This window comes from Peromyscus californicus, unplaced genomic scaffold (assembly GCF_007827085.1).
Source record: "Peromyscus californicus insignis strain IS unplaced genomic scaffold, ASM782708v3 Scaffold_3__1_contigs__length_106647218, whole genome shotgun sequence".
NCBI classification, from domain to species: Eukaryota; Metazoa; Chordata; class Mammalia; order Rodentia; family Cricetidae; genus Peromyscus; species Peromyscus californicus.
In genome coordinates, this window is record NW_026294551.1 from 38,549,986 (window position 1) to 38,570,071 (window position 20,086).

General features: G+C 38.0%; 1 protein-coding gene across 6 annotated transcripts in view; it reads right to left on the reverse strand.

The window, feature by feature from the left end:
• Positions 1 to 20,086, reverse strand: part of Acaca (acetyl-CoA carboxylase alpha) — a 272,460-nt gene that overhangs the window by 100,630 nt on the left and 151,744 nt on the right. For 5 of the 6 annotated variants that reach the window (XM_052759693.1, XM_052759690.1, XM_052759695.1 and 2 more), the window contains 5 exons: positions 10,947 to 10,970; positions 8,235 to 8,378; positions 7,360 to 7,456; positions 6,008 to 6,115; positions 98 to 154 (listed from right to left, as the gene is read on the reverse strand). In XM_052759693.1, the coding sequence (XP_052615653.1) occupies positions 98 to 154; positions 6,008 to 6,115; positions 7,360 to 7,456; positions 8,235 to 8,378; positions 10,947 to 10,970 (430 nt within the window). The remainder of the gene's footprint in view (positions 1 to 97; positions 155 to 6,007; positions 6,116 to 7,359; positions 7,457 to 8,234; positions 8,379 to 10,946; positions 10,971 to 20,086) is intronic. The other variant, XM_052759691.1, reaches the window with a different exon arrangement.

The window sequence follows — 20,086 nt, forward strand, 5'->3', positions numbered from 1 at the left end:
TACACAGAGAAACCCTGTCTGAAAAACAAACAAAACAAAACCCCAAAGATATGGTGGCAACATAAATACTAGACAGATATAATTCACATGTCAATACCTTTTGTGCAACCAGGAACGTAAGTCGCCGGATCCCATGCTCAACCAGAGTAGCTTTCTATGAACAAACATATAAAACGTAAGATAGATGACAACTAAATTTTATCTTACTTAAATCTTCACAAGATTCTGACTGGAATAAGTCCCCTTCCTGGAATACAGACCTCATCTCAGAACTTTCAAAATTAGAAACAAATTTGAACACTGCTCCTGGGATTATGTGTTAAGGAACAGAAGTTCTATTGATCAGGAGGGAAGGGAGTGGAGAAGCAAGGGTTATATGAAGTCTTAGAGCTAGTTCACCTCCAGGTAAAACACACTGAGATGCTTAGTGGTAACTGTCTATGTGACAATATAGAATCATATAGAAAGAGAGTCTCAATGAGGGATTATCTAGATCAGGATGGTCTGTAGGCATGTCTGTTTATTTTGGTTTGGTTTGGTTTACTTTTGGTTTTTCAAGACAGTGTTTCTCTGTGTAACAGCCTTGGCTGTCCTGGAACTCACTCTGTAGACCAGGCTGGTCTCGAACTCACAGAGATCCATCTACCTCTGCCTTCTGAGTACTGGGATTAAAGGTGTGTACCACCACTGCCCTTGTGGGCACATATGTACAAAGTAATTTTTAAAAAAGGTTTATTTTATTATTATTTTCTGTTTATGGGTGTTTTGCCTAAGTATATGTCTGTGAATCACATGTATGTAGTGCCCAAGGAGGCCAGAAAAGGGCATCAACTCTCCTAGAACTGGAGTTTAAACATGGTTGTGAGCTGCCCTACGAGTTCTGGGAATCAAATCCAAATCCTTTGGAAGAGCAGAGAGTGTTCTTAACTGGTGAGGCATCTCTCCAACTCCTGTTTGGATAATCCTGATTACATTAACTGAGGTGGAAAGAACTGTCGTTTTACTGGTGTGAACCCTGGTAGCTTGAGTACTCTTCTGGGCAGGCTTCCTTCCAAGGCTAGGAGGAGGCAACACAAATTGGACTTGATGGAGAACAAAAAAAAAAAAAAAGAAGAAAGAAAGAAAGAAAGAAAGAAAGAAAGAAAGAAAGAAAGAAAGAAAGAAAGAAAGAGAGAAAGAGAGAAAGAGAGAAAGAGAGAAAGAGAGAAAGAGAGAGAGAAAGAGAGAGAGAGAGAGAGAGAGAAAGAGAGAAAGAGAGAAAGAAAGAAAGAAAGAAAGAAAGAAAGAAAGAAAGAAAGAAAGAAAGAAAGAAAGAAAGAAAGAAAGAAAAGAAAGAAGAAAACTCAAAGTTGAGTGGAAAGCAAGGGGAGGTTGGAAATGAGATAAGTGTGTGTGGGGATGAATATGATCAAAACAGATTGGTTGATATTCTCAAGGAATTAACAAACATATTATAGAAAAATGGCTCATCAGTTAAGACATATTTCTCTTCTAGAGAACTAAAGTTAAATTCCCAGGACCCACATCAGACAGCTCACAACTATCTGTAAATCCAGCTCCAGGAAAATCCAACTCTACCTTTTATGGGCACCTTCACTTATGTGCATATCTCCATAGACAGAAAGACACACATACACACAATTTAAAATATATGTACATATTGTAAATAAATAAAAAGCTGCCAGGCTTGGTGGTACATGTCTGTAATCCCAGTACCCAGGAGGCTGTGGGAGAAGGATTATGACTTCAAAAAACAATCTGGACTAAAGCAAGTTGCTGTCTTTAAAAAAAAAAAAAAAAAGGTGGATGTTAAAAACGAGTTTTAACCGGGCGGTGGTGGCACACACCTTTAATCCCAGCACTTGGGAGGCAGAGCCAGGCAGATCTCTGTGAGTTCGTGGCCAGCCTGGTCTACAGAGTGAGATCCAGGACAGGCACCAAAACTGCAGAGAGAAACCCTGTCTCGAAAAACCAATTAAAAAACAAAACAAAACAAAACAAAAAAACCCAAGTTTTAAAAGACTTTTAAACTTGGGATCATTCATAGCTCCACTTGGTACAGGCAAACAAGATGTTAGAAGACAGCCTCTTATATGAGCCTTGAACTCCCAAACCTAAGCTTTCCTCCATTCTGTACTATTTGTTTACTTCAAAAAGCAAATAATAAGTTTTAAATGTCTTTAAAGATCCTTACAAAGGAGCTACATGGTAATAAGCAGGAAAGCAATCCCACCCATTGAATGACTTGGGAGAATTCATGAATAATACAAAAGAAAAAGATACAGAGACTTTTACAGCCCTTGGCAAGACTGCAGTTGGATTACATTCCCAGCTATAATAATTGAACTAACAGTTTATAAACAAATTCTTTTTTTAATCATTCAAATTGCATTTTGGGGGGTTAGAAAGAAGGGTCTGTCCCATGGGCCCTAGATGTAACATACAAACATACGTGTAGGAAAACACTCACACACATCAAATAAAATTAAAAATGACATTTATCTACTCGTGCGTTTGCGTCTACATGGATGTGGGTCCTGGGGACTGAAAGCAGGTCATCAGGCCTGGTAGCAGGCTCTTTACCCATTGAGCCATCTTGCTGGCCTCCTATTCTTAACATTCAAGATAATATATAAGTTTTTTGTTTTTTTATTTTTTGTTTTGTCAGGACAGGGTTTCTTTGTGTAGCCCCAACTGTCCTGGAACTCGATTTGTAGAACAGGCTGGCCTCGAACTCAGAGAGATCCACCTGCCTGGGCCTCCTGAGTGCTGGGATTAAAAATGCGCACCATTATGCCTGGCAGGGTTTTTTTTTTGGTTTTTTGTTTGTTTGTTTGTTTGTTTGTTTGTTTTTAATTCAAAGTTTTTTTCTTATAAAGAAACATGTGTCTGGGCCATTTCCTCCTATTAAAAATTACATTTATCTACTCATGTGTTTGTGTCTATACGGGTGTGGGTCCTGGGGATTGAAAGCAGACAATCAGGCTTGGTGCTATGATTCTTGGTGCTAGATTTCTGCTATGATATTACTGAGTAATAACATTGCTATTACTGATAGTATAAGCAAAAATTAATAGGAAAATATATTTTCTATAAACAAACTTCCATGATAAATTCTGAGGTCAAATAAAAGTAAACTTTAGTCTAACCATATTTAAAAATTATCCATACTGTCATCATACTCTTCAGTATAAGTAAACAAATACTGACATTACAATAAAAGTAAAATGTGCTACAAGAAAGGAGATGTGCAGATGCTCTCAGTATACTGAGCAACAGAAATACTTCAGACACCAACAAAGAATTCCACTACAGCCGAGTCCTTCAAAGACAAGCATCAATAGCTATGTTCTGGCAAGGGAAGAAAATAACTTTAATAATGCCATGATTTAAAATCAAAATTGTTATTGCTTTTAAAATTCCACAAGTGGCTGACAATAACAGCAGAGCAACAGGATTCTGATTACATTGTAATAATGCAGGTCTCACAGCAAGTCCACAGCTATTACCCAGCGATTAGGCGTCATCACCTGGAGAAACTCCATTTACACAGACGGCTTCAATCTCCTCTACAAGTCATTTACAAATATATGATCCTAATTTCTATGAGAGAAAAAAAGACATGCTGGGACTAGAAGATTATTTGGACAATTTGGATCAACCTATTTGATAGTTTAATGTGTGCTTTAAAAAAACTTTTTCTAAACTGCTAGAAGTATGATTATGAAGTGAAAAACAAAACGAATTATTACTCCAGTTTTTTTTTCAAAATTGCTTTTCCCTCCTTTTCTCACATCTATTTTAAAAATATGTAGATGAAAATAGCAAATATTCCAAGGTAAGCATCTTAACTGATGCTTTTTCTAGGCTCCTAGTGTTAGCATTCTGCCCTGACCCTTCTTAATGCCTTAGGCAAAGACAATGGATTTCCCTTTGCCTCAATGTGTGAAATGAAGGGACCTCTTTAGATCACTGTATAAGAGTATGCAATCCTTAGGTCTTAGGAAAACAAAAAGCCTAAAGTTGTGAAAACACAATCAAATAAAGGTTATTTGCATCTAAAGAATCTAGACAGAAACTTTCACTGACTTATTCTATGAAGCAGCTGCTGCCATGTACATCAGGACTCCTCCACTGAGGTAACCTTGGTCATTGGCAGAAGGTTGGTTTTAGGTAGTTACTGTGTACTTCTCTGGAAGAACAATCTCCTTGTGTTGGATGCTGAATTCCAACATCAGTTCACCTGCTCTGAGAGTGTCAGAGAAAATGCTGACTTGTGTTAACTACTACATCATTTTCTTCCTACCATTCCCATTACCTGACATGAATGCCAAGGGACTAGCTTTTTATAGAGTGCTGAATTAAGTTTTAAAATATCTACTGAGTTCTTTATAATAAGCACTAAGTGCTATCCCTTCAAAAGTAACACATGGGTATGACCATTAAAGGCAGTTTTAAGAGCACACTTTGGCATCTATCACCTATCAGGAGCACAGCTCAATAGTAGAGCAATGCCTGGTACGCAGAGGACAAGAATTTCTATCCCCAGTACCATCACCAGTATTCATTACTGTCTTAAACATGCCTATTCAGTTGCCCTAATTAGATTCTACGGGAATAAAAATGTATCATTTTTCAAATCTCCCAGATCTGACATGAAAGCCTTTGCTCCATCATCTTCCATTTGGCCATAAAACAGTATTAATTAACCTCTCAGAACATGAGCTTTTCCATGTGTACAACTAGAGTAACTCCTCATTCATGTAAAACTTGTGTAATTGTAGAAAAGTGCAAATAAATTGAGATAGAATTTCTTTATAAGTAAACATTATTATTGTTGTTTTAAAAATGTTAGCTGCCACTTATCTCAAGCACTTGGGAAGTAAAGGCAGGTATATATGTCTTTGAGTTTGAAGCTAACCTGGTATACACAGTGAGTTCCAGGCAGTCAGGGCTACATAGTGACATCTCGTCTCAGAACAACAACAACAAAAAAAACCCACAACAACAAAAAGCCAAAAAAAAAAAAAAAAAACACCCAAACAAGCAAAGCAAAACTATACTTGGGCACACACGCACGCACACACACACACGCGCGCGCACACACACACACGCACGCACGCACACACACACACACACACATGCATGTATGTTTGTATGCATGCATGATGTATGTATGTATGTATGCTGATCAAGTAGTAATTTAAAAGATGAACTTAGGTTAGCTATTCAGTCCTATTAAGGAGGTGAAATTTGATACAATCCTACAGAACTGAGGGAGAGGGAAGGGCACATGAGAGACAGGAAAAACATCTCGGGAGAGAGGTGATGAAAACGATGAGAATCTAAGTGTTGAGTATGGAGCTTAATAGCAATGTGATCACACTCAAGCAACAACAACAACAAAACCAAAATGGAAGCTGGAAGTATTGCAAATATTTTAAGGGGGTGGGGGAGAGAGAGCACAGAAAGAAGCTGCATGTAGTTGAGCACATATGGATCTTGTCACCAAAGGAATATATTCAGCAGTGAGTTTAAGACTGAACAATGAATGTTCAAAACTGAAGCTCTAGGAGAGATTAGAAAACATATTCTCTTAAAAACACTGGAATATCTAAGGTCTTGTCATAAAAAGATATTCATTATAGATAATTAAATTACTTTGGAATTTTCTTTCTGTAGTTAAAACATAGTCTTGCGAGTTAGGACAACCAATGAAAGACAACCAATGAAAAGCCTTACAAGTAAGCCAGGCGTGGTGGTGCACACCTTTAATCCCAGCACATGGGAGGCAGAGGCAGGCGGATCTCTGTGAGTTTGAGGTCAGCCTGGTCTACAGAGTGAGATCCAGGACAGCCAGGGCTACACAGAGAAACCCTGTCTTGAAAAATCAAAACAAAGAAACAAAACAAAAAAAAACCTTACAAATAGAAACTGATGAAAGGAAGGCTATGATGCAAGCAGCAGGAAAGAGCCACCACCAGCTTTTACCCAATCAGAGACTCACATTTTGCTGAGTGAACTCTCTGAACATAGCTGCAAGCCTGTCATCCTCAATATCACCATCAGTCTTGATAGCCACATTCAGAATGTGTATTGGTTCATCCCTGGGGACCTGTAACCCAAGAACACAAACCGAAGAAGATTATAAGGCTGCTACAGAAGCTGGAAGAAGTCACAATACCTAGTAGAACAAAAACATATACCCATAGGATATTCTGGTTTGCTACTCAGTAGTAATAAACACACTCAAACTACTGCCCAACTGTCACAGCAGAGCTAAATAAAGCATGTAAGACATCAAAGGCAGTAGTTCGAGATGGCTTCAAATCTTGAAATAAACTTGAAGGTCACAGTGTCTCCAGCAAAATGGGAGTCAAACAATCTACATGAGAGAAAGAAAGCACTGTAACATAGTCCTACTCACTATACTTTCTTACAGGTTATCAAATGATGGATTTAGCAAACCATGGGAAAATAATGGAGGGAAAGAAGAGAACATTCATTTACTGAGAAATTAGAAGGAGGGGATTTAATAAAAGGACACCTTTAAAAACAAAATGTCAAAGTCCACCATTTCCTGAGGACTATAATAGTACCATATGAAAGACATAAGCTATCATTGCATGGGAACTCCAGAAACTAAAGAAATCTTTAAAGCAACATTAGGAGACCCAGAGGCAGCTCTAATGGATACACATATAATAGAACACATTCTCCACTATAGACTTCAAAGTTAATATAATATTTTATAAATGTAGAATTTATATCCATTTATTATTTTAAAAAGTATTTTGAAGAGACATACAAAATCAAGTAATGTAGCACAGTATAAAAAGTACCATTCTGTAGATGAATTTCTAAACAATCTTATTAAATAAGAAACACAGAGCCAAACACAAGGGTTCAAGCTGTAGAGATCAGAGTAATAGCCGCCAACTAACCTTAGCTCACCACGTTGCCATAGCTTCCCAAGATAGCCTCTTCCTGTCTAACCTATGCCTTTATTGCCTTCCTGTTCTGCCTTCTCATTGGCTCTAAGCCCAGCCACTCTGAGTAGCTGTGGACCGTGCTGGATACAGGAAAAATTCAGCTACACAATTCCAAAGTCAGAAAGATATAGTATAATACAAGTCCCATGTCTGGAGTTGGTGATGGTGCAAGCCTTTAATCCCAGCACTTGGGAGGCAGAGGTAGATGAATTTCCATGAATTCGAGGCTAGCCTGGTCTACAAAGTGAGTTCTAGGACAGCCAGGACTGTACAGAGAAACCTTGTCTTGAAAAACCAAAAAAACAAAACAAACAAATAAGTCCCATGTCTGAGAGAGCAAAGTAGTCTTCCAAAGGTAGTACCATACCTTATCCTCATCATAAAGTGATGTATGACCAGATTCTGGGAATGTGGGGCTTTGGGGTGGGGAGTCACAGAAGCAGCCCATTATTTCATCAAAGATCCTAAAAAAAACACCAGAGAAACATCCACAATAAAAACTCAAGTGACAGGAAACTAATGCTGCCATGGTAGCTCAGTCTAAAAGAATAATCTACCCTACAGTGTGCTCAATAGTCAGCAGAATAGAAATACCAGTAGCTAGAGATGACATGCAAAATATCACCAAGTGGCAGAAATTAGGAGGATGGATTGTTTAAACTTTAATAAACCATATATATTTTTTCTTTTAAAAATGATGTAAAGCTTTTTTTGTTTTGTTTTGTTTTCATATGTAAGATATCTGCAGTGCTGTCATCATCGCTCTTAAAGTAACAGAAGGAGCCTGGGACTGGAGCAGTGACAGGCCAATGTAATTACCCCTCCCCCTAGGGTAATGCATCAGTATACATCAAGAGATAGATGCTGAATGCATTTAATCAAAAGATGTATCGTCTCTAGTGGGGCTCACTCTAGTGTTGTGTTTAATTTCTCCTGACATTTCACTCATCACAGAGCAGACAGCTTCTTCTGTTAGCTCCCGAGGAAAAGATGATTTTGTTTGTTACTTTTTTTTTTCCTGACCAGGCTTTACACTGCAAGGAGAGGCTGAGAGAGTCTGAACGAGGAATAGAAATCGAAAGATATCTATCTCTCTGAGGGCATATACGGTGAAGGCTGTATCTCTTTGGCTAGCTTGTGGCTCTTCAGGGGAGGCTTTATTTTTTAGAAAGGTGAGACCCTCCCCCAAAAACTAGAGGTCCATGGTTTCCCTTGAACAGACACAGTCCGATAATGCCTTACCTGACAAAATCTTCAAAGGTCCGAAAAGAGACCATTCCGCCCATCCGCTGACAAGGTGGAGTGAAGGAGTTGTCCAGCAGAACATCGCTGACACTAGCTACATGAGTCATGCCATAGTGGTTGAGGTTGGAGGCAAAGGACATTCTAAACAGTGATTCAATCATGTTCATTAGAAAAGGAGCAAGGACTGGGAGATTAACAAAAGGGAAAAGAAATGTGGAGAAAACTTTCATGTAGGGTCAGGTTGCAGAGCAGATGGTTTTTGTTGTTGTTTATTTTTGTTTTTGTTTTTTTTTTCCCCACTATGGATAAGGCTGTAGCAAGATTTATGTTTCGTTTGAATTTTCCAGGACTATATTTTCATCACTTCAAAAGTTCTTCACATAGAAATCTAAGGACTACCAAGGGTTTCATGGTAGTTTTTAACACAATGATATACTGGGTGAATGAGCAGTACATAGGGGATAAAAAACCATCCTGCATCTTCCCCATCTCCTTTTCTCCTTAAAAAAAGAGTAGGCAAGCCAAATGAGTTGCAATTATTCAATATTTAAGACACTTTTTACTTAGGAATAGTAATAGGTTAAACATTCCCAGATATAGTTTTATAAATATCAAACAGTAATTCTAATTAAGAAGAATGAAGTGGTATAGTAAATAATTATAGCAAGTTATTATTTATGGAACAGAGGTCCTCAAAAGTAACTTTATTGAGGTATTTATCCTTTCTATTGGTAGACTGACAGATATTTATTGATTATAGTTCTCCCTTTTTATAAAGAGTTTAAGCCCATATTGCAAAAATTCCTTTTTAAATTTAAACATTTTTGTACTAGAGCAAAAATATCTCCAGTGAAAGCCTTATTAACTTCTAGCAAGATACAAAGGCAGAGCATTGGTCTCAAAGTATGTGTAAGCATGGCAAGCAGTTGCTAAATGGAGATGCTTGAAGAGAACTGAATTGATTTGTTCAATCTAAGTCCATAATGAATATGAATATTCTTTGATGCATCTCAGCAGAATGTACTCATAAATAATATCATAAGGTATTAATGAATGACCAATCAGGACAGCCTGTTACGAAGGACCAAGCTAAAGGATGCCTCCAAGATTTGTCTCACACATTACTGGCATATTGATCTGAAGTAAGTTCAGAGCGAGATGATGACACCTGCACTTTGGAAAACTATTTAAAAATCTCCCTAAAGAACACCACCTGCAATCTTGCAGGAGGGAGAGCAATGTGAGCTTGAGGTCTGGGTCCCACTGAAAATCATATTTATAAAAGGCAATGAGATGCTTCATAGGATGGGGATTCTGCTCACACAGACTAAAGAGACTGACACTCCTGGTTTTTATTCTTTTGGTAAATGACGGCAATAGGAAAGGAACTTCATCTTTCAACAGTATTAAGAAATAGAAGGCAGACTGAAAGAGGAAACCCTTGATACCATGAGTGAAACAAACAAATGAAGTACATATCAAGCAAGTCTTACACATGGTGCTCACTAGAAACTGGGATTCTGAGCTGTATTAACTCAGAAATGCTATTATCCTGATTTCTAGGATCACCAAGTACACTTATTAAAGGAGCAAGTTTGTGAGGCATCTTTTCTACTTGCCTATTATTAGACAGGAAAGAGACAACGGATTCCACATAACATTTAAAGGGAACCCCCTATAAATAAGCTAACAGGCTGTGTTTGTGGCAAACATAGGGTTAAATATCTTTTTCACTGGATGGAACCCCATGGGAAAGAGATACACGATTCCGTTTCCTTCTACCACTGTGCCTGTGGGCCAGAACAGCTAAGGCTGGCAGAACTGAACCAAGTTTTCTCTCTAAGGGAGGACCCAGGGCTTACAAAAGCACACTCTTTCTTTTTCACATTGAAATAGAGCTATAAGGCTATAATTCATTTTAGTTACTTAGTATTTTAAAGGAAGAGAAAGAAATGTAAGATTATAAATATTTTCACATGTAGAATCTACAAAAAATTTGCCACCAACTTGTCACTGCTTTAGCATTTTGTGATTCAGTCCAATCAGAATTGCTATCCTCTCAAACTTGCATGTGATCTTGCTTGGCTGAGGAAGCCAGAGAAATGCAAAACACTAAAGTATCACTCAAATATATTGGCTTGGAAACTTCTTCACATGGCTCAATGTAACAAAACTTAATATATTTTTCCAATGATAATCTTACAGGTATAAAATGACTTTTAAATCATAACACTTTCACACTTTAGAAAAATAGTTAACAAATTGATGAAACATGAGATCAGCTATTTCTGGATTTTCACTCCTCTAAAAAGAGAAGCAAATCAGAGAAACTAAAAACTGAAAATACTGTGAACAATTTGCCAGGCTAGGAGTAACCTTAAGGGTTTCTCCTCTGAAAGTCTCAGCTGTAATGAGAACTCAGCAAGATGCTGCCAGCAATGCTGAACATCAGCCGACACACTCCCTCTCACACAGAGCTCAATGAGGTCTTTGCCTCACTGACACTTTTCAAGTACTTTTGGAACAGCTGAAGACATGTTTTCCGAACAGAAAGAGCAACTCAGTGTGTCCAAGGGGAAGGCAAGGATTCCCTAGCAGAAGATAACACATTAGCTTGTTGACTGCAGTATCATTTTTTTCCTTGTTTCACTATTTTAAGTTATTGGGGGGGGGTGCTTTTAGTTGGAAAAGAAACTAAACATACGGTACCTGTTTAGCGTGGGGATGTTCCCTCTGTAATTAAACAACCACAGTTAGTTACTGATAGGTTAGTGAAAGCCATAATAAAATAATTGTCAGAGTAGATACAGACCAGTCACCAGGAGCTCCAGTTTAGCAGCTCTGGCATCAGCAGACGTAATTAAGTGCTCATTACCCTTCAACCCCCAGGGTGCCTCCAAAGAGACATCCTCCTGACCTACCTCCCCACAGCAGCTGTTGAGGAAAGGGTCCAGATGTATTTATCATGGATTATTTTTTTTAATAACTCTCATTACAAAAAAAATAATGTAGAGTAGTGGTAAAACATGGACTGGTAAAAAAAAAATCAAGCTATATTATATGGCACATTATCTTAAGCTGTAACATGAAATATGATCCCTGACAAAATTTCTAGACTATTCCATGCTCCTATTATAAAGGAGCAATAAGAAGTAGGTTCCATAGCTCCTCCTGCCTTGTTTTTTCTGGGATATGTTTCCTCTAAGGAAATGAATCTATTGATGCAGACACCCTGAAATTCAGCCACTCTTCCTCTCTAAAAGCAGCAGTTATCTTAGGGCACAGGAGTTTACAAGTACTGAAAATCCTAAGGAATCTAAATTATACTACTAGTGTGATATAACTTGCTAAAATTAATACTCTTTAATTAAATGAATATCGGATAATTATTTTTAATTGTTATTAGCTTGAAAACTCTAGGCCTTTCATAAATAAAACTGTACCTAACTTTGACTAGTTTTAACTTCCTTATTTATAAAAGAGGTGCCAAACCCAAGAAAGAAAGACTGAGGCAGGCAGTGGTGGTACATGTCTTTAATCCCAGCACTAGAGGAAGCAGAGGCAGGAGGATTTCGGAGTTAGAGGCCAGCCTTTATAGAGTGAGTTCCAGGACAACCAAGGCTTTACAGAGAATCATTGTCTTCAAAAAACAAAAAACAAACAGACTAAGCTACACAAAGGGAAATAAGACAAGACTCTTGAATTCTCTTTGGTATTTGAAAGTATTTCTCAGAATTTTGATGTCAGATATTTCCAAGCAGAAAATGAATCAAATAAAAACTCTTACTTTCAATGCTAAATGGCAAAGGGATATCACCCATAATTTAGGGATACTGTAAGGGGGTTGACTGGTTGCTATCTTAACCTTCTTACATTCTTTTAACAGCACTGAATCCTTATTGGGGTTTTCTGGCACACAGAAGTCTTAATGGGCAGAACATACCAGGTGGTGCTGCTGATGTATAGGAAGGAGGATGGGGAAGGAAAATGATGCACTTGCCATGACAGTGAAAGGAGCAGGATAGACTGAACTGGCCATATAAATAAAAGGCTGTGACATATCACCGCACGCAAACTGTACACCTTGTGTGATTTGTGAGCAGTGATGCTCTTTGCATCAAACCTGTTTCAGGGTGAGCTCATAGGACAACAAGAGCTACTCGGAGTGCAAAACTCGAGTGTCTGGATTCCTTGAGCTCTCACTTAGGAGAATGGGCTTTATTTATCAGAGTCTTAATTATAATGCACTTGGCCCTCCCTCACTAATACACACAATGCACAGATTCTACAGCAGAGCTGGGTGTAGCTGAACAGAAAACTGACTGCAGATGGTTAAAAGAATACCAATGTGCTTTAACTCTTGTGATGTAAAAGACTCTAAACAATGAGGCCGCCTGCACAGTGGTTCTCTTATGAGGAACCCAGTTCAGAGAAAAGGAACCTACAACCAAAGCAATCTCTGGATCCATTTGTCTAGGTTTGCAGAGTTTAAGAACCAGCACAATGTCAACTGTTAACCAATTTCTTAAACTAACAAAATGGACTCACTATTTCTGTGGCTAACCTAGCCCCTCTGGACATCTTCACAGGATGAAGGCTAGTTTTTAGAAGAATAAAGTTAAAAAAAAAAAAAAGCACACCAACCAAAAGCTAATCTTCTCCACCAGCCAACTATCAAGCTCTCATAGGGAGCCCCCTGCTGCTCATTCATAGGAATTACTTCTTATATCTACACAGTGGGGGTTAGGGAAAAAAAAAGGCAAAAACTCCCAACATCATATTTTAATTAAAAAGAACGACTCCAAATCAATCGTGTGAGAGGTAAGTTATGGCCAATTTATCCTCATTGGTAGAGTAAGAATTTGGTGGTCATAAATAAGAGGGAAGGCCAAACTGTCTTTTAATAGGCCAATGCTTAGCCATATCCTTAAGGATTATTTATACAGGAGCTATCATATCAGTTTAAGAATTTAATCAACACTCCCTACTACACAACATTTTAAGATACTAGATGTCTACATCTATGGCTTACACAAAAATAAGAGATTGCCTATAGGTCAAATATTCCATTTCTTAGCTAAAAATAAAGTAAGATTTACCACATTCAACTGCATACACATCATCTCTAATAAGGCAACCAATGATATTACAGTTACATAAATGGGTTATTAATTAACTTCTAAAATCTTCTGTTTATACTATGCAAAGCACTTATTATGTTGAATTTCCATTTGTATGTTTTGGTTAAGTACTGGACTCTCCCTTTAGTAATTTAAATTAGTTCCATTTTACAGATATGATAACTGTGCAACAAGGTGGATCTTCTCCAAAGATACCGCTCTACATGGTGCCACAAATAAGAATCTACATCTTGGGCTGGAGAGATGGCTCAGTGGTTAAGAGCACTGACTGCTCTTCCAGAGGTCCTGAGTTCAATTCCCAGCAACCACATGGTAGCTCACAATCACCTGTAATGAGATCTGGTGCCCTCTTCTAGCCTGCAGGGACACATACAGGCAGAATACTGTATACATAATAAATAAATCTTTAAAAAAAAAATCTACATCTTATATTTTCTCATCTCTGTACTTGAAGCTAGCACTCCACACTAATATAGACTTTAAAGGAGAAGAGAAGTCTTTCGACTCCTGAAGTTTCTGGCATTAAGTTCCCTCCAATTTTATTGACCCGTCAGCCTGGAATGGCTAGGGATCCTGTATGAATGCAAAGTCAGAGCTGTGCTGTACTAGCTGAGTCCTCTTTAATTTAACAAACACTGACTTCTCTGACAGTTTCAAGTTCTTTGAGCCATATACAACCCCTTAGAGCTGAATTTCATTTTGCTTGATTTTAGATGGCCCTATATAGATCTTTTATCATATAAATATGTTCCTAGCTATTTTGCCTTCTAACTTAAGGAGAAAGAAAAGAGAGCCCTAATGAGAATGATGGGAATGCATGCCAAACAGCAGTGGTTACATCAAGCTGTGACTGAAAGCCAGTACAGGGCAAATCTTTTGAAATCAGGCAGCAAAGCAGAAACAGAAGAGGTCGACTGAGTAACCTACTAGCAGCCAGTAACAACAGTACCACAGGAGAAAGAGCAATTTGACTGGCTGTGACCAGTGGTGGTCTCCTGTGTGACTGTATTTCAGCAGAAGAATCCAAATCAAGAGCTATAAAACATGTCTGAACCACAAATTTCCCTTGGTGTCCCCCTCCCCAATCTCCTCACAGTTCCGATACCCTGATTCCACTGCAAAGCTTGAGTTTACAATAAAATGATCATTGCCTCATTCATTTGCAGCCTCTTCAAAGCCCCTTCTTCGCTCTGTTGGAAGATTGTGCTCTTCCTGAAACAGGAATGCCAACAGGGTTACAGTACATTACTGCTGCCTGCTGTATAATTAGCTACAAACCCACAGCACAAAACTACAGGGATTTACAGGTGCCCTGGATTCTGCTTTTCCTTCCCCCGGGAATCAGCTAGTCTTCCCTGACAAGAAGGGACCTTGGGCTACCTTAATGATATATTGAGAGTTTTAAACTCAACTCTCCAATCTTACAAGTCCTGAGTGCCAAAATAATACAGCAGAGGCTAGAAGCTGAGCCATGGATACAGGAAGCACCTTGGTAAGCACTTAAACCTGCTGAGAATCTTCTCTTCTGCCAGATGCTTGCATCTTATCAGTAGACTACCCTGAATGAAGAAAGCAAGCACTGGGGGATTATATGTATTTATAGCTCATTCTAGCTTGCTAACTACAATCAAGTGCTCCCACCACTAAAAATGCTACAAGTTGGATGACTTTTGAGTGTCTCAGTACAATCCAAAAGGGAGTTCTAATCTCTGGATATCAAAGATTATCAGCATTCTCAAGAATGAAGGCAGGCTGCTGATTAGTTACATGGAAAGCCTCTTATTTCTAATTTTCTTCACAAATAAAAAGAAGGTCTAGAGACCACTGACCAACAACTGAACACCTAAAGTGCCAAACCACTAAACCCAGCTATGAACAAAATGTTATCAGGAAAGAAAACAGCCAACCTCTTTTGGACGTAAGGTATGAGAAAAGCAAAGCACTTGAGTTAAAGCACTCTAACACAGAAGGGCAAATTTATAGGGAACAAACACCAAAAAATGTGCAGTGTAACCCAATTTAATTAAATCATGGATTTCTATCTAAGAAATAGGGGGAAACACCAATAAGTCCCCATACATTATAAAATATGTATGGAAATACACAGCGAGTATATATACCTTCATCTCCAGCATCAACTTTGATACTTATATGAATCATAAAATAAGTTTAAAAACTGCCTAAGTTAACTACTGTGTGTTACAAACTTTGAGTTTTAAGTTTTGTACTCCCAGACTGTCAATAATATAGAACCATATACAGTCACAGAATTTACAGCATAATGTGCTTTAGAAAGATTTGTACAAAGTAGGTATATTTTAGAATTTTAACTACACAGAGTAACTGAAGAACTTGTTTCCACATTCTGAGACATTTAATGTCCAAGGCTAATTGAAATCCTAATATCAAATAATCTAACAAATTGTCAAAAACAAAGGCATTAGGATAATGGTTCAGTATAATAAGGATTTGGCAATTTTAGCACCAGTGAATGATACCATGGTTTCAGAAATGGAAAGGGATGGAGAGGGGAGGGGGGAAGGGGTAGAGGTAGGGGGGAGACAGATACAAACACACCTCAGGCTCTAGACATTGGCTTCAAGAATGAGAAAAATGGCAAATGATAAAGTCTCACTCTAGGATCGATCCATGTCAAAAACTAGTTGAACCCACTAAAGTGTTGGGCTCATGGACTCTAAAAACTAAGAATTAGTTCCCCGAAGTAGACAAGCTGTTCCAACTATACCTGTATTAAGAAAATTAAACTGACACTTACAAAGAAAATTATACACAATAGTAAATAAAATCTAAATTCTAAGGTTTTTTTGTTTTTGTTTTTTAAAGGAAACATACAAAAATAGGCAGGTGTTACAGGCTTCTAAGTTTCCTTTAGTTACTGTTCAAGAGAAGGGAGTAAGAAGAAAAAGATAACTCTAGACCAGGGACATCTCTGAGTAAAGTTCTAACAACTGGATGTTCTAGTGAGAAACACAGAAGAAGCCAAGTAAGGTGAAACTACAGTTCCCAGAGAAAGTCATGGAACTGCGACTAAGTTCAAGAAGAAAATGACACGCTGAATAAAGGATGCCTAGTAAGGATGAGGCAGGAAATCACAGGGATTAGCAAAGAACTAGCATTCTATTTAAACCAAAATAATCATCGAGGGAACCAGTGAGATGGCTCAGAGGTTGTTCCAGAAGAACTCAGCTTGATGCCCAGCATCCACATGGTGGCTCACAACCATTCATAACTCCAGTTTCTGGGATCCAATGACCTCTTCTGTCCTTTGAGGACACCAGGTATGGACATGATGCAGACATATATTCAGGCAAGAAACCCACACACATAAAATAAAAATAAATAGAAACTTAAAGAAAAAAGCCGTATGGAAACTTCCTAAGCTAATTAACCAAGTGTGCTAAAAAGGAATCTTTCCTTGTTTAGAGCTGCCCTACTCATTTATAAATGTGCTTTTTCCTATGTTCCAACAATCTAAACAAGTCCTAACAAAATATAGACCTTCAATACAAAAGGCATCGGAAGCATTTTCCAGAACAAACAACAAAATCCACTGCTGCTGTCAGGTTACAGAGATCCACGTTCTATTCCAACCTATGGGAGTCAAATCCACAGTCAAAAACTGAAGTGGGAATCTTAGCAGGTAACCCCATGCTAGGTTACAAAGACATGTAATCTAACAGATTACAAAGACATTCCTAACAAAGTGCTGAACGGAAAGAAAATGCAAAAGTAACTGGTTAAATAAAATGTGCATTTTCAAGCCAGCATGCCATAACCCTTTCACTCAGGAAGTGAAGACAGGAGGATCTAGAGTTCAAAGTCATCCTTACATACACAGTAAGTTCCAGACCAGCCTAGGTTCTATTTTAAGGTCTTGTCTCAAAAAGATACCTGCCCCTCAAAAAAAAAAAAAAAGCATTTTCTCCCCAAATAATTTTTTATTTGTTAACCCCACTTGGGATAAAAGGTTATAATCTGCTTTGCATTGATATATGATTCTACATTCTCTATTTTAACAGGTAATTATTGAAGCATGTGTAAAGTGTTATAATGTAGATCTGTATCTGGTATGGATAATTCCTATAACTACTAAGAATAGCAACCTCAGAGGTGTTTCTGCTCTCCTCTCCTAGGGACAATACCATAAATGTAAAACAAAAGGAATCAATATTATTGTCCTAATTAAATTTTGGTCTAGATTTGAGCTGAGTAGTATGGCAGTAACTAGCTATGTATGGTCAGGGAGGCTAGTCATGTAACTAGTCTGTATTGAAATATGCTATATTTAAAATTAAATATAAACTGTAAAATTAACTGAATTTCAAGGACTAAGTATGAATAAGAAAATAGAAAATATTACATTAATAAATTTTTTTATATACTGAAAAGGTATTTTATATATATTGATTTTAATAACATGTTATTACAATAGTTACTTTTTGTACTTTCAAATGTAGCTAATGGGAAATTTAAAGTTACATATGTGACTTACATTAGATTCTACTACACTGTGTTGAAGTATTAGAGGAACTTTACAGTCACAACAGGACTCTAATCCAAAATGAATCAGGGATAGGATACCAATATGTGTTCTTTTAAAGGTACCCCTTAAATAATTTTGATAATCCTTAGAACATAATGAAAGAAAAAATACTGCAGTTAGAAAAATTAGCTAAGCTTTTTAAAAAGGTGAACAGGTTTATTGTGAGTCTTCAGCCATTTTCTCAATTGCCAGGAAAAAGACTCCAAATCCTTGGAGTTTCCTAAGCAATGAGAGTGTATTTTGTTACTCATGCATCCCATGCATCCCATCTGAGCTTATGCTAAGCGGTGACATGACTCCAGATAGAAGCTAGTCAGTCACTAGAAACACCAACTACATGGTTAGAGGGTTAGGGCTTTGTGCTAACTTGACCTCTGGGTAGGAAAGATTGAGTACAATCATGTGGCCTATGATTTGTCCCATCGTGCCTATGAAATGAAACCCTGATAAGAACCTGACACAAGCTTGTTGGAACTTCCTGACTGGTGAACACACTAATGTGCTGAGAAGGGGAAGGTGGTGTGCCTTGATTTCATAGAAAAAGAACAAGGACACTGCATTTAAAGCCCTCCCAGACTTCCTCCATATGCTTCATTTGCCTGGTCCTGATCTATATTCTTTATAATAAAACTAAAGTAAAGTACGAGGCACAACTATAACTCTAGCACTCAGGGGACTGAGGCAGGGGGACTGTGAATTGAGGGCGCAGCCTGGGTTACATAGTAAGAGCTGTTTTAACAAACAAAACTTCAATAGAGCTACAAATAAGATTGTGGTGCTTAAGTTCTGCAAAATTATTAGACTGAGGAGACTGTAGAGACCACCAACTTTGTAGTCCATTAGTCAGAAATGTGGGTGGCCTGGGGCTGCTCCATGGAAAGCCAAGTGCTTACTTGATAGCATTTGATCAAATCTGATATGGATAGAATCAAAACTGAATTGTAATACATCAATTGGTATCAGAATAAGGTTATAATTCTGAATATATTTAAAAGGAAATATAAAATCTTATCAAATATAAAATCAAATAGCAGATCTATAACTTTCTGAATAAGCTATTCTCTGAAACTGAATATATCATTCTGTGATCAAATGTAATCATTTGATCCTAAACTAACAAAAAGACTTTAGAGCTTAAAATAATTTACACATTTTATAGGGAGGTATGTGTGTATGTGTGTGTGTGTGTGTGTGTGTGTGTGTGTGTGTGTGTGTGCGCGCGCGCGTGTATGTATGTGTGTGTGTGTGTGCATGCTCACGGGCATTCAGGTGTGAACACACACACATGCTTGCCTGTCTCTCTCTCCCCAGCATGGGGTTACAAATGCATGCCTTGTACCTGGTTTTTATGTGGGTGCTGGAGATCTAAACTGGGGTCCTCATCTTTGTGTGATAAGCGTTTTACTGACTAAGCTATCTCCCCAGCCGATATTTACAATTTTCACAAAGATTATTTATTTTTATTTTGCATTTATCTTCACTTGCACATCTACATAAATACTATTTCTACTAATATTGACAACATTCCAGCAGCTTTACAATTACACACATAATCAAGGAAAACTTTAGAACCTACAGATTATACTTCTTTTCAAACCTGGCTTTATCCATAGGGGTATATACATTATGGATGTTGAGAGGGACAAGACCATTTTAAAGCCACATCAGAACTAACCAAGATTTACTTCTGTAGCATAAATCTTAGAAAGTCTTATTAATAAAAACAAATCTGGAGCCAGGTATTGGGGTGAATGCTGGAAGATCAGAGAAGCAGAACAAGTCACAGCCACCTTACCTTGCCAATTCCTCAGCTAACCCTGTTTCCTCAGACTGGAAGCCTCTGAGTCCTTATCCAGAATGAATCTCAGCTGAACTGCTGCTAGAAGCCTAAAAGTTTAACCAACTATAGTTCCTCATCCTCACGCCTTAAGTACCTTTCTGCCTCCTGCCATTACTTCCTGGGATTAAAGGTGTGAGTCACCATGCTTGGCTGTTTCCAGGGTGGCCTTGAACTCACAGAGATCCAGGCAGATCTCTGCCTCTGGAATACTAAGATTAAAGGCGTGTGCTAACACTGCCTAACCTCTATGTTTAATATTGTGGCTGTTCTGTTCTCTCATCCCAGATAAATTTATTAGAGTGCA